At 33.9% G+C, this 15,477-nt stretch overlaps 2 protein-coding genes across 2 annotated transcripts; one reads left to right on the forward strand and one right to left on the reverse strand.

The window, feature by feature from the left end:
* Positions 1-82: 82 nt before the first annotated feature.
* On the forward strand, positions 83-3,726 carry LOC133681415 (pentatricopeptide repeat-containing protein At1g01970). The gene is made up of 2 exons (XM_062104458.1): positions 83-754; positions 2,727-3,726. The coding sequence occupies exons 1-2, from the start codon at positions 296-298 to the stop codon at positions 3,489-3,491; spliced, it is 1,224 nt and encodes a 407-aa protein (XP_061960442.1). The 5' UTR covers positions 83-295; the 3' UTR covers positions 3,492-3,726.
* Positions 3,727-7,304: 3,578 nt separating this feature from the next.
* LOC133682270 (LOB domain-containing protein 18) lies at positions 7,305-10,427 on the reverse strand. The gene is made up of 2 exons (XM_062105554.1): positions 9,877-10,427; positions 7,305-7,815 (listed from the first exon to the last, which is right to left on the reverse strand). The coding sequence occupies exons 1-2, from the start codon at positions 10,228-10,230 to the stop codon at positions 7,435-7,437; spliced, it is 735 nt and encodes a 244-aa protein (XP_061961538.1). The 5' UTR covers positions 10,231-10,427; the 3' UTR covers positions 7,305-7,434.
* Between the last annotated feature and the right edge of the window lie 5,050 nt (positions 10,428-15,477).

The following is a 15,477-nucleotide window of genomic DNA, read 5'->3' on the forward strand; positions in this document are numbered from 1 at the left end:
ATCTGGGAAAAGGCCCAACATCCCAGCAAGCAGGCTTCCCAAATTTGAAAAGCTAAAATGGGCTTGACAATTCACTTTTAAAGAAACTTTCAGTGGCAACAGTACAAGAAATGGCATCCTCCGCCTTCTGCTGGCTGTGGCTCTGGCTGGGGAATTAGAAAATCCAAAGAAGTTTTTCTGCCTACCTGAATTTCTTCATAGATCTGCTCATAATCACAATTCAACTGACCCCGTTTAATTTTTTTCTTTCAAAAAGATCAATCGGGTCTTGTTTTTTTGATGCCCGAACTTGGCTATGGCCACCTGTGTTATTAACATTCTCCCGTTTTCATCTCCAACTTGCCCACTACACTCCGAACCCAAAAAAACCAGTAACCTTCACTTTCTGGGCAACTCATTATGTCAACAACCTGTGACTTTAACTTCTTGCAAGTCCCAATTTCAGCCTGTATTAGCTGCTATCAATGTAGAAGAGAAAGTGGAAGGAGAAATAGGAAAAGAGAAACCTAAGTTTAGGTGGGTCGAGATAGGTCCTAATATACCAGAAGAACAAAAACAGGCCATATCTCAACTGCCATTTAAGATGACCAAAAGATGTAAAGCGCTTATGAGACAGATAATTTGTTTCAATGACAAGAAAGGTAGTTTGCCTGGTTTGTTGAGTGCTTGGGTTAAGATTATGAAGCCAAGGAGAAAAGATTGGCTTTCTATTCTCAAGGAATTGAACAAGATGGAACATCCACTTTATCTTGAGGTATTCTCTTTTTTCCACTTTAATTGAATGCCTTAATTGATTATCACTTGCTTAAATCTTGCTTTGTCCATTGATTATTACTATTTAAGTTTGATTGGAAGATGTATAGGGAGAATTTGGAATGAAGTTTGAAACATGAATGATGAGTGTTATTTTTAAGGTTAATGCTTGTTGTCTGGCAAAGTTAAGTATTCTACGATGGACTTTATGTAAATACTTAGATGGGTTCTATTTGTTGTCTCTGAAAATTTTTTTTTACTTTGTTTGGAGTGTCATTTAGATCACGTTGGTTAATGTTATAGAATTGTTTATTTTTGGAAATATATTAAAATATTTTTTTTATTTTTTAAAATTTATTTTTGATACTAGTATAAATATATCTGAAAATATAAACAAAATTAATTTTTTTTTAAAAAATTCAAGTTTTTTAAAAAACACAAATGCAAAAATAAACATTCTCAAAGAATTTTAATAAAATCAATAATACTGAATGTAATTAAATCTTGAGTTTATCGAATTAGTCCTTCTTTTTAATGAGTTCGTTGTTGTTGGAATCTATGTTTTCATTACTTCATCTAATTCGGTGATTAGGAATCTTCATCTGTGATATGTTTGGTTATTTCTTTCTGTTGATGAATGGCTTGTCAGAATCTTTTGAATTTTGAATATTATATAGACAGCTTTAATCAACCTCTATGTAGTCCATGAAGCAATAAATTAGCTGTACGCTTCCTGTTTTGTTTCAGAATCAATCAGATGTTCAACTTTATGTTTGGCTTGTATGTTATGTTTGTTTTCTGTGGTTCGTACACGCACAAGCAAACATGAATACTTGGAGCATTTATATATTGAATGTAGCACAGTCCGCAAGACACCTTTGATTCTTATTTTATGGCTAGATTTTTGGATTGCTTAAATGGAGAAGGAGTGCTGTTACGTGCTTTTTTTAAGGTAAACATATCAGTCTTATATTGTCATAAATTTATCAATGACGATCAAGAAATGCCCCATTCATCCACAGCTGTGAAAGATGCAAGCAAGGGCACCTCGCTTCTTGCCTAGTGCGCCACATATGAATACAAGTTCTCTTATTGCTGATAGGTTCAATCGCCGGGGTTGTTTAATCAAAAGAAAACGGTGGAGAGTACCCGTTAATGTCCACTTTTTTACTTCTCTTCCTTTTTGCTTGTCCCATCACAGTTTCTGATGTTCTATCCTTTCCTATTCATGTTCCTTCATTTTTCTTGAAGTTCATTTTTTTTCTGTTATTATCATTCAATCCTGCAGCTTTCATGAGTTGTATCCATCATTCTCATAGTTCCTGATGTTATATTTGTTAAAATCCTGAGGGTATATATATTCATGCTCATATTCACTTTGAGAGATATTTCAATAGTTGTAAATAAACTCAGCATTTGGTTATTTTTTAGTTCTGTTGGTGACCGCTTCTTCCTCCCTATCTGGTATGTATAAGACCACTTCACAACCTGTTCAATATTGAAAAAAATTCAACTGAAATAACAAAAAAATTTCCAATCCTCTTCGGCAGCGATGAGGAAATTATCAGCAAGTAGCTCTAGTAACCAGCAAATAAAAACATTTTAAAAAGGAGTTATTGGCATTTAGCTGTTTTCCTCACATCACAGGAAATAGCCCTTTCCTTTACAGAAAAGCCACAAGAACCAATGGACTAAGTTTTAGTGAGGTTTGAGGAAGTGAGATGAATTTACCTGACAACATGTTACATGCCATGGCTTTCTTAGCAACATCCAGGAAGATAAGCACATGTTCTTTTAATGAGGTGTATAAATAATCTGTGCATTAAAACATTCTCGTGCTTAACATAGTTCGAGTTTATTCAAGGTACAAAACCTTTTCCCTTTTTGAATACTAGTGTTCTTATTTTGTGTGCAGGCAGAGTTTCTAAACTCGGAATGTGATATAAGCTCATGGTCTTTTGCATCTTTATCAGGTGGTAGAAATTGCCCTTCTAGAAGAATCTTTTGAGGCTAATGTTCGTGACTATACCAAAATAATTCATTTTTATGGGATGAACAACCAGCTTGAAGAAGCTGAAAGAACTCGCTTAGCCATGGAGGAGAGAGGGTTTGTAAGTGATCAGGTAACGTTAACTGCTATGATTCACATGTACAGCAAAGGTGGCAATCTTACTCTTGCTGAAGAAACTTTTGAAGAGCTAAAGCTTCTTGGTCAACCATTAGATAGGAGATCATATGGCTCGATGATCATGGCCTATATCAGAGCTGGAATGCCTGAAAAGGGGGAGATGATACTTAGAGAAATGGACGCTCAAGAAATTCGTGCCGGAAGTGAAGTTTACAAGGCACTGTTAAGAGCGTACTCCATTATTGGTGATGCTGATGGAGCTCAAAGAGTGTTCGATGCAATTCAGCTTGCAGGTATTCCTCCTGATGATAGAACGTGTGCAGTCCTCTTAAATGCTTATGGAATGGCAGGTCAAAGTCAAAATGCATACGCTACATTCGAAAATATGTGGAGGGCTGGCATTGAACCTACTGATAGATGTGTAGCTCTGGTGTTGGCTGCATATGAAAAGGAGAACAAGCTCAACCAGGCCTTGGACTTTCTAATAGGTTTGGAGAGAGAGAAACTCGTCATTGGCAAAGAAGCATCAGAAGTACTAGCTGAGTGGTTTGGAAGACTCGGGGTCGTGAAAGAGGTGGAGCTTGTCTTGAGAGAATTTGCTGCGGGGTAAGTCAATTGCGAAATTCTCAGGGTTCTGATTTGTCTCCAAATCTTGCTGCATCCATGGAAAATTTTTGCTTTCCTGTATTTATGCTCATGATTGACAGGAATTTGAAGTGGTGGTGGTAAGATATAGAGGTTTCTCATTTTTAGGTATAGATTCAAACTAGTTATTTTTTTAGTAAACTTTTTGAGCTAAAACAAAATTATTTGATATTATTATTAAAAAAGGTTTAATGAGTAAATCTTAAATTCTCCCTTCCTATCTTTATTTAGCTTTAGTTTAAAGTTAATCTCGTAAAAGTTGCATTGACATGATATAATTGATTTGATAAGTTCAAAATAATTTAAATAAATATAAAATACATGATTTGATTTTAAAAAAAATTAAAATAATATATTTTTGTTAATATTAAGATGATAACATATTAAATTGACTTGAGTTTTGTATCTTAATTCATTAAATTTGCAATCCAGATCTAAATTTAACAATTATATAATAATCAAAATACTTATAGATTGTGATAATTTTATAAAAAATAAGTTAGGAATATTAATTTAAAATTAAAAAAAAACAAAAAAAATTATTAAAAAAAAAGATTTTTTTTTTTAAATAGAGGTACCATAATGTTACTTCTTTTAGTGGAAAGAGTAATTCTTCCTAACCAGTCAACAATCCGTTACTACCCCTAGTTTCATTTGAATTGTAATATCAACACGGATTGAGGTTAAAGATTCACCATTGTTCGAAGAACTTGGGCAACAATAAATGCCTATTGAGTCAAAATGTTATCTGGTGATTCTGCAATTTTTTTTTCTTAAATTTATCTTCATTTTTGCCAAGGCAAGATGTTAAGCCAAGATATTTGTAGTTTAGATTTTAAGGACTCTCGGCTGTGATTTCTGGGCCTGGCCACTCAATAAATCTTTAGGATAGATATCGTCTCAAGTTTGGGCTAGGCCTTAAGTGTGAGACTGATTTGGGTTCAGCTGGGTAGTCTACTTGTGATCGCTTTTCTGTTCCGAACTCGTCCTCCTCGACGTGTATATGAAGGGAAAATGACTCTGGAGTGAAGGGCCACAATTGAGTCGTAGATGCAGAATCTCAGGCACTTCTTTTAGATTACAATTAGCTCGGGATATTTACTGGCATCACTGTCCTCGAGGTGGAATGTCATTCGCAAATTATAACAAGGTGTATCTCAAAGTGGAAAGAGTCCTTCTACCATGTAGGCCTCCCTGTTGATGACATTTTTGGCTGGAAATCTTCCTTAGCAGACATCTCTTTTATTCATGTCTCAGGACAAGCAAACAGAGTGGCTCAGTTGTTAGGTCATAAAGCTTCCTCATTTGAGGAATCCATCTCTTCTTAGAGATGCAATGGAGGTCTGTTGAGGCGGAGGATCTTCCACATCCGTCTCCATGGAGCCCTTCTAACTTCAGAGGCCAACCTCCATTGGGTCGAAGGGTACAATACTCCCGGCATCCATATCCAAATAAATTGAGTATTTAGACTATAGAGTTGGGTATAATTACCATCTCTATCTCTTATGTACTTCATTTTCGATTTCTTACTTTCTTTTTACTTGGATAACATATATATATATATATATATATATATATATATATATATATATATATATATATATTCTAACATAAACGTTTATAAGATATGATAATAATATATATAACTTAGGAATATATAATAGAGATAATTAAATACATTGAAATATATTGTAGTCTAATCTCCAAAATATAAGTAAAAATTAAACTAATTAAAAAACAATTCGCAAAATGTCTTGTTGATTGCCACCCGCGGAGAGGATTTCGGACAAGTGACAAAGCAACTTATTTTCCACGGTAAACAATTTTATAGTCGAACTGCCTTAAATTTGGACCTATAATTCTTACTTCCAAGAAAAGGAAATGGAACTATGTTCGGCAATCTTGCCATTGATGCTCTCCACTTTTGCTGGTTCAAGCCTAGGTCTCCGCATCTTTTCCAGTTTTTTGGTGTCGAGGTAATGCCCCGAACCCATAAAAGGCCTCTGGGAATTCTTCTAGTGAGACTATATATTCATAGAAAATGCATTTTATGGTCGTCATTATCATCGCCGAGATGCAGAATATATATACCACCGTGCAACTGAAAATGTACCCTACGTTTTTTCTTCTTTCTATCTTTTCCATGTCCAATTGGGAAATTTATTAGGTGCTTGGATCTCTCATATATAATCCTTCTAGCACCATCTTAATGCCTTTTGTGGCGAACAAGAACAATTTTAGACCTCAAGTCGATATCGTAATAAGAAGGCTTCCTGTCCTCTCGCACCATTGTTGGGCGTGGAAACTGAATCCAAATTGCGTAATTTAACACCCTATTAAAGTTAAAGTTGCTTATGCATACTTGCATCAGAATGTTTTCCTAAAATCTCTCATTTATGTATACATCCTTATGCATTGCGTGTTTTAATTTCCAAGTATTTTTCTTTCTTGTATATCTTTCTGTATTCATATTTCTCTCATGTATGTATTTTTATTTATTTTTAAATAAGACTTCCTTACCTAACCATCAAAAGAAAAAACAACTTGTATATATATATATATATTTTATAAGCCATAAATAGATTAATAATTAATACACCAAAGAGATATTAAAACATGTTTGGTAATGAAATGCATGATATTTTTGAAAGTGTTTTGCACTTCAAAATACATTAAAATAATTTCTATTTCTTATTTATTTTTTATATTAGTATATCAAAACTATATAAAAAAAAATATTTAAAAATATTAATTTAATATTTTATTAAAAAAATTCTGGCATGAAAAAACAAACACTTCATTAGCCTAATGGCAGGCAAAAGGGTAATCGAAGATCCAACTTAGCAAATCTTGACGAGTATAGGAAGCAAAATCAGTAGAGCTGGAGAAATAATACTAGAGACCCAACGTCCAAAGCTCTAAGACGCAACCAACAAAACCACCCAAAGCTCAAAAAACCAACTCCTCTGAAAGTTGATTAAACGTCTATGAATTGCGAATACCACACAAAACGGATTTTTAAAAACCAATAAACAGCAAAAAAAAAAATTGAAAAAAAAAACCTAGAAACATAAAAACTTGGAACATCTTGAAAAAATTGAAATAACTCATAAAAATCTTAAAATTTTGAAAACCAATCTCGGATCCTGCAAAACTTATTTTCTTATGGTAAACATATATATTTCTATTAAGAAGTTCATGGATATCGTTTTTTGAAAGTTTTCTCTAGGCTTTTTAAGTATTTATTTATTTCTTGGTTGTTGTTGGGGCATTTTCATTTAAAATTAAAATAGCAGAAGGGCACATGTGAGTATATGAAAGTGAATATTTTTTAAAATGATATACTCGAGAGGATAATCTTAAAACACAAGGACAGATGGATGTATTAACCAAAATACTTATTGACCATCAAATTATACGTCCTTCCATCAAGTATCCTAATCAAGGTACAGCCATATAATATAGCAGCTTGAAACTTCCGTATCAAAGGAGGAAAGACCGTGTGGTTTTTTATCAAAATTGAGTGCCCAGACCGCATCGAAGGCATTAAAAGTTTGTTTTCAATCACTATCAACGACATACCAAAACAATTGAAAAACTTTATTTATATATATATATATATATATATATATATATATATATATATATATATTTGTTGTTTCAGATAACTTGGAATACTACTGGGAGCGGCAATTGGAATAAGAAGTTTAATTTTGAACTCGTACGTCCCAATCTGAAGAATTTCACTGGGAAAAGGAATGAACAAAAAACAGAAACGAACAGAAAGAAATGGTGATCAATTATCAAACGACTAAATCATGCATGGCCAGTGAAATAACATGGAAATCCAGCTTCCTGGTTGGTATTTGATTAATACAAGTACTTTGTTAATATAAGGTCGATCAGTCTCATTTAGAGATTGATGGTGATGCTAATGTGTCACTACATGACATGAACCCGGGTGGTGGAGATCCTCGTCTATGAAGGAGTTCACGCGCCAATGCTTGGAGATCACCGCCACCTGTTCCTGATGAGCCACCGCTGCCTCCAAACTGACGGATATCCATTTGCCGCTGCTGCTGCATGTTGGACCATGAGGGTTGCATCATTGGATCAAAAAGACATGATAAATCGTACGCTGCGGGAATTGAAGAGGCTGATGGTAGGTCTGCTATTGAGAGTGGAGGCGGGGTCACTAGTGTTGGCGGGGGCGGAGGAGGTGGCGACGGAACCTCCAATGCTGCTAGATGGGCTTGCAAGTATGAGAGTTCTGCTTGTAAATTTACTACCTGCGTAAGAAATAAAATTGCCAAAAGAGAACAAAGACAATCCATTTGTTAGCCGACTAGATCTTTACTATTATTACTCCGTAAAAAAATTTAGTACATCTCGGAAAAATTAATTTTATTCATTAGATTATATTTGATTTGTGAATTATGACAAGTAACATATACAGAAAATATATAAACATGTCTGATCGACAAAAATAAAAACAATCAAATATAAATATAAAATAAACATATTTATAAGATGGCTTTATAATAATTTCTATAATCTAAAAAATACAAGAAAATATGTTTTCTTTGCACTCATGATTTTCATTTATTTTATTTTTATTTTAAGACAGTAACTAATCACTAGCTAACATAAACTAGAATTGAATAAGTGTGCATTGTTTAACCGTCGTCGTTGTAGTGTCCATAATTGAACACAAGATTGAGTGTTTTCTATCGAGAGTTAGTTTGTGAAGACAAGTTAAAACAAACATCCAAAAACAAGACAATTAAGGTTAATCGAGTAATGATGTTATTCATGGAACTATTTTTATTTATTTATGAAATACACATGGAACTACATAAATTGATTAATTAATAACGAAGACCTATAAAGATAAACATGACACAAGTTTGAGGTTCCTCGTCTTTGTTTATGCCAAAAGGGTGCTTGAATTATGTGCACAAGAACATGGTGTGTTGCGAGCAACTAAAGATTTGTTTTGAAAAAGGAATGGAAGATGGAGATTAAGCACAGAATTCTTCTGCATTATTGACATTGAAGTACGAGAAGGAGAGGCTGGCTGTTGTACTCAATTGGTTCTAGCCAATAATTGTTTCTAAATTTTAGATTCACACACACACATAAACCCTATATAGTATAGACTCAAACAGCCACTGTACGTTTCCCTTAATTATCATGGTATAAAAAATCAAATTGCCATAAAATAACAATTTTTTTTTCAAGAAGAAAAGAAAAACAACTGGGCAATGTTGCCCAATTAATTCCATCTATTCGTAAAATACACGGCATAATCAAATCCAGAAAGGAATTGGGAAAATAAAATGTTATAGCCATCAATTGGTTCATATCAGCTCATTCGTTCTAAGTACTAGATTTAAAAAAGGATGTTTAATCTAGTGGTAATTTACTGGAACATGCGAAGAAGAACAATCACAAAGTGTTTCGTGATTTAATGGAAGGAAAATAATATTTTATTGCTTCGACTGCTCTAAATCCTCCATAACTTGACAAAAGTACCCCTAAAAGACCCTGCGGTGAAAATCCAACGATTTGTGCAGTGGGAGAAGGGGACTCCTAATTGCCCTGACCCCAAAAGGTTACCTTCTAGAAACAAGAAAACCGACCATCCCCAGAATAACTGCAAATCCACGATTTGCACAGAAAAGTGGCACGAACTCCAGCCTATACCATTATAGCAACCGCCTAAGGCTTTTGATTTGTCAATCAAAAACGCGTTCTTGATTTCAGTTAAAAGCACAAAATTATCACCCAAGCAGTGGTGCCGCAGCACGAAAAAACACAAAATTTAGAACCCCATATTTGCTCTCTCTCCCCTCGCTAGGAGCTGCTCCAGAAGAGGGCCAAGTGAATCTGCTTTCGCACTGGCTTGGAACAGCTGAGCTAGACACCTCTCTTGCTACCTTGCAAAGGGTAATTGACCTAACTTGCATGAATGGTTTGACAAATTGACAAAATAAACCACCCCATGAAATTCATTTCTTCGAAGAAAACTAGAGAAAAGTCAACTGCAAGATTAACAGTGCAAAACAGCGAATCGCATTGACAAAGGGAAGCTTCAAACAACAAATTTCAAGAACGGACTTAATACCACCATAAGCAATCAAAGGACGGTAGAAAGTGTCAAGCAACATTAAAAGTGTCAAGCAAATAGCACAAGTGGTGTGCTTAATATATAGCCTCAACTAAGAAGCAAAAGAAAAGAAACCAACAGAAATAACTTTGTCTCTCTGTTTTCAAGTTGAGAAAGATGACAACTTCTTTGTGATCAATGAAATTAAATAAAATAGTAACTAAAAAGATATTTAATTTACCTGTTGTTGAAGAGCAAAGATGTGAGCAACACAGCCATAGACTGGATCTCTTAAGCGAGCTTGAGCCTCATAACAAATTGTGACCACAGCATCAAGTCTTTTATGGACAGGAATGTGTAATAAAAGCTTTGACACGTTACTTGCACCAAAAACCTTATGCACCGCTGCAAAATGTGCTGCACCTTGCTCTGAGTCAAAATAAGGTGCAAATATACACCCTGGCACACACTTCCTCCTCAGGAATTTACAAGCACCGCATGGCCCACCACCACCACCGCCACCACCACCACCTCCACCGCTACTACTTCCACCACCAGCACCAGTATTTATAGGGTTTGTTGTTGCGGTACTCATTTCTTTTCTTTTTCTTTAAAAACAAAAGAAAGTAAATATAGTAGTTTTTCACATAATTAGGGTTTGTATTTGAAGAATGAGATATAAGAGAGAAGAAGGGTATGTGTATGTGGTGGTGGTCTGGGGTTTGGTGGATGGTGCTTGGTTATGGGGTATTTGGGGTTAGAGTTTGTTGGGTTTTTTTTTTTTTTTTTTTTAATGGTGGGATTTAAAACGCTTGTGAAGTCTTTAAAGCCACGCGATAGAGCAAACCTTTCCCTTCCAATTTAGCTGCTTGCGTGAAGCAAACATGCGATAAGCCAAGCTCGCTCTCTCTCTCTCTCTCTCTCTCTCTCTCTCTCTATATATATATATATATATATATATATATATATATATATATATATTCTCAACTGTCCTTTTTTTTGTTTTCTTTTTTTCCTTTTCAAGCTTTTCTCTTCTTGTCTATCTAGCAAGACTTATCATCATCTCTGTTCTCCCCTCTCCTCTTCTAAAAGTTTGATCTTTCTTTCATTTCTCTCTGATGATCAGTTAATAAAAAAGTGATGTATATCTATCTTTGTATAGCACTTAACTTTGGTTTTTAGCTATTTATGAATGAATCTGGCTATCTTGAAAATATAAAGAAAAGAAAAGGGAATAGTAGATTTCACAGGGCGAAACGTGTCAATGGGTCTGTGTCTATATTTGCCGCTGCGTGTTTTAAGCTGCGTAGAGGGCAAAAGACGCCAACCATCCCTCTCTCTCGGTTGAAAATGACTCACTTTCCCTTTCCTTTCTATATTATAAACCAAATAATTTAACCCACTGGGGTTTTAGTATAGCAAGACATCAATACCCACAGGCTTAATTAATTCCATTCTTAAAAGACTCTACTTAATTACATAATATTTCTTATTCTTAGTAATTATCTTTAATAAATAATAAAGGATCTGATAGATAATATAACTCCTGCCTGGCTTGGGGTTAGAGAGAGGGGTGCCCATTACAATTTACAAGTTTTGTGAAAAAAAGTAAGGAAACTATTCCTGATATCGTTCCCTGTCAATTCATGAACTCCCCCTTATGTTTGTTTTATCCTATGAATGGAAAGGTTGATCTGCTTAAGTTACACAGAACTTAACTTGGTAAACACACGAGTGATCATTTTTTTTGGTTTTCTCTTACAAGTTGCCGTGATGTGCTTTACAATACTGATTAAACCTTAAAATATTAATGGCTGAATTGGTACTGATGAGGAATTAATGATATTAATTGTGATTTGACAAATGATCAATCTCCCCTGATCTTCATTTTGTGTGTGTGTGTGTATTTGTGACGATCAATGATCCTTTGCATTACATAGATATATACTTTTTTAGAAAACAGATCGACCGTGGGTGTCAGATTACAAATCTAAGCCGTTATATATTTCCATCGCAAGGGTGGTTTGTCTATACCAACTTTTGAAACTATAATTCAAGTGTAAAATCCGGTCTATTTCATCTAGTAATTACTTCGAATTGACGATATTTCTACCTGTTATCATCGAAAAGTGTGGGCTAGATTCTTCATAATGGAAACCATATATACATGTTCATCAATTAACATGCATGCACCAAGACTTTAATCCCTTTGACTATTTTTGAGAATGAATTCATGGAGAGCTTCCATTTTTTGGCACCTATAAATCCAGTTTATATTTATCACTAAGTTATAGTTACTCCACTTTCTAGGTCAAAAAAATAAGTAAATTACTTCTATCAACCTGATTTACTTAAAGAAAATAAATGGAATTTTATAGAGTTATAGTTATCTGAAATCATGGAAGTAAAACCTATATAGGGAACCTCTTTAAGAAAAAAAAGGGGGGGAGGGTAAACTTTTTTTTTAAAAAAAAGAACCTAATGAATGATGCAGTACCGTAGAGCGTAGACCATCAGAATTGGAGAAAGATGAGAACTATATATGTAGCCACGATAGCACAACCTTCGAAAAGGTTAAATATTTATTCCTTCGGTAGAAAGATCATGCATGAAATGTTGGGCGCTAAAATTGTCAAGAAGAGTTTTTTACTGAACAAGCTATGCTTTGGCGAAGTTGGCAAGAGTTTGAGCATCTTTACAAGAACATGTAAATTTTCCCTCTTGCTATTTCTTCACAGTAACTCAAAACCTTCACTGGAAATTAAGACCCAGTACGTAATAACAAATCCATGCGAGCAATGTTAGGGGTGTGTGTGTATGTGTTTACTGCTCTTTTATCACATTACAGAAGAACTCTGACCCTGTATATATAGCCATCTTAAAAATTCATGCCATCTCGCACCAGCTGCCTATATTGATTCGAGTCATTATTTATTAATTAAGTTTATTGCTGGGATTTGATATCTAAATGGGACTTGACAAATTCACCTCCATAGCTTAATTGCTATGCCTAAAGGTCGCTCTCTCAACAATACGAACGTACCTTGTTTGATGGGATTAATTATCGGGGCCATTTAATTAATTTTCCCAGCAAATCCCGGATCCTATGCAAATATCGTTAGTCATATCTGCTCGTTGTGTAATCCATAGACCAAATCAAGCTGAGTGCACTCCATTTTTATTTTTAAAAAATGAATGTGTAAATAGATTGATATAAACCCTCTCTTTTTTAACCTAGGTTGATATATACCTGGAGAAGAACAGCATGTATCTATATAAAAGAGATTTCCGCCACACTTGCATCACGCAAAAACTTAAAATAGCTCATATGGATATATTATATAATATATGTGTAAGATAATTTTAAGATGTCAAGCATATGAACGCATCGAGAAACTAATTTTTGATAAGATTTGAGTAGGCTGACGTGCTTTGACTAATAGTATCCATTCATGCCATCCCCTCAACAGCTGGTTCATGTTAAGGAAACAAATTAAAGTAGGTTCTACTTTGTTTTTGATGATTACAGGATCAGATCATGATTATAAAGAAGTGGTTAATGTTTGAACTAAATCCAGAGTAATTAAAGAAAGGAGGAATCATTTGAGTCCCTTCCATACTTTGCCAGCCAGCCAGTCATTCTAAAAGAGGTCAAATGCCGACGCTCGGCGTTCAAAAGTCGCTCAATTCGGAGGCTGACACATTTGAGTCGGTGAATAAGAATGTAACGGCCAGGCATAAACCATGACCTCATGGATCTTAGAAACTCAACGTTGGGGCTCGACACGCCGTTCAATTGAAAAAGGAAGTAACGCACCTCACCGCATCATTAATAGATTTTTTATTTATAGGAATAACTAGGTTACTTTAGTGTGTTAAAGCTGCGGATCGTATAAAAATCTTTTGTACACAAAAATAAATTAAAAACAACACCAACGACAAAAAAACAAATATTTGTGTTTAAAAGCAATATGAAGGACATGTAATAATATGATCTGGATTAAATAATAATAATAATTGAGATGATAAGAAAACATATTAGATTAATCCTGCATCACTTGATTTAATTTTTTAAACCCTATTATATAACTATAATAACCATATAAAACATAAATAAAAACAAATCAAGACTACAAAAACCACATCAAAATATATTATAAAAACCAATTTAAAATAAATTGAATGATCTAAAAAAATTCAAGGTAACATTTCAGTTTAAAAAAATATTAAGACGACAACATATTAGATTGACTCGGGTTTTAAGACCGAATATGTGATCCATGTCATAGACTTCATTAGATTTAATAATTTTTTAAAAAATAATTTTATTTAATTATATAATAACAAGGATTATCAAAAAAGTTAAATGATGAGATTGGAAAGAAAAATAAAAAAAGTCTAAGCACATCGCCCTTGTCTATGTGACCTACTATGCATAGGCCTTTAAAAACAAGGTCATGTATGGGGCTTTCCAACCTGCCATGCCTAGATGTGTCGGTTTTTTTAATAGATACAAATGACTTGTTATTTGTATTTGTATTTTTTAAAAATAAAATAAAAAAATAGAGTTGTCTACCTATAATTTATTATTGTTATGGTGATTGAAAAATTAGTTCTATATTTTTTAGCTTGAAAATTCATTTTTTCATATATTTTGACCAAAAACTATTTAATAAACACCCTTAAAAAAACCCCAACTAAACCACCTAAAAAACACTAAAAACAATCCGAAAATCAAATTAAGAAAGATTTTTCAATTCATAAAAAAAAAACCGCTTGCTGTGAAATAAATTCAGTTCATTTTCAATTCTTTTATATATATAATAAACAAGAAAATTGATTTTTTTATATTTTCATTTTGAATCTAGAGGTGAAACCAGCAACAGTTGTAACGTCGAGTCACCACGTTGTCCGGGGCCCTGTCCAACCTTGTGGTGTTGTGAACAAGAAGCCATGACAGCTTGTTAGTTTGACCGACACGTGTCACTATTTAAACCCTCCTGACAACTTCCGTCACCAGTTGCTTACGTTGTAGCAGTTCCTTGAGTTTATCCTCCCCACTCCTCTTCCTTTCCCCGTAATTTTTTATCCATTACCATGATATGATGACAATCACGATTGTCACAATATTGCTGATTTGAACGTTCATACAAGTTTCAAACGCACACAACTGAGATTCATATATATATATATATATAATGTCGACATCAGCAGATCATCAACACATGCTAGACAACAAAATTTAAATAAAATTATAAAAACAAAAACCATTAAAATCAATTTGTGATTGCTTAGTACAACGCTTTAAATGAAAAGAAAGTTAATTTTGTGTAATGGAATATATATGTTTACTTTTTTTGGAGGAAAAAAGGCACGATTTATTATTATATAATATTGAGGTAAATCTTGAATCTATTTTTATACTTTTAATCCAGTTAAAAATATAATACCAAATGGATTATCCACCATGAAGACAGCCTAAATTATTTTTCCTTTAATTTATTTAATCTAAGATATAATCAATTGAAAATAAAAACACACATGCTAAATTAACGGAATCGATAATACAAGGTTTTTTTTTTTATGAATCGGTAAAAACATATGATGTAAACAGTGGGTTTAGCCCCTCTACAAACGCAAAGTTACTCTATAACTTAAACTACAAGGCCAATTGTCTTGACTGTTTGAAACACTAGCATGGCAATCCTATGACACACCGAGCCTCTACTGGCCAGTGACCACCGCATGTGACACAGAGCCATGGACCCATGCTTCAAGAAGCTGTCTTTCCTTGAATTGAAGGACTGATTAATCTTCGAGCATCAAAACCTAAGAAATTTTC

Source organism: Populus nigra, chromosome 2 (genome assembly GCF_951802175.1).
Source record: "Populus nigra chromosome 2, ddPopNigr1.1, whole genome shotgun sequence".
Classification (NCBI taxonomy): Eukaryota; Viridiplantae; Streptophyta; class Magnoliopsida; order Malpighiales; family Salicaceae; genus Populus; species Populus nigra.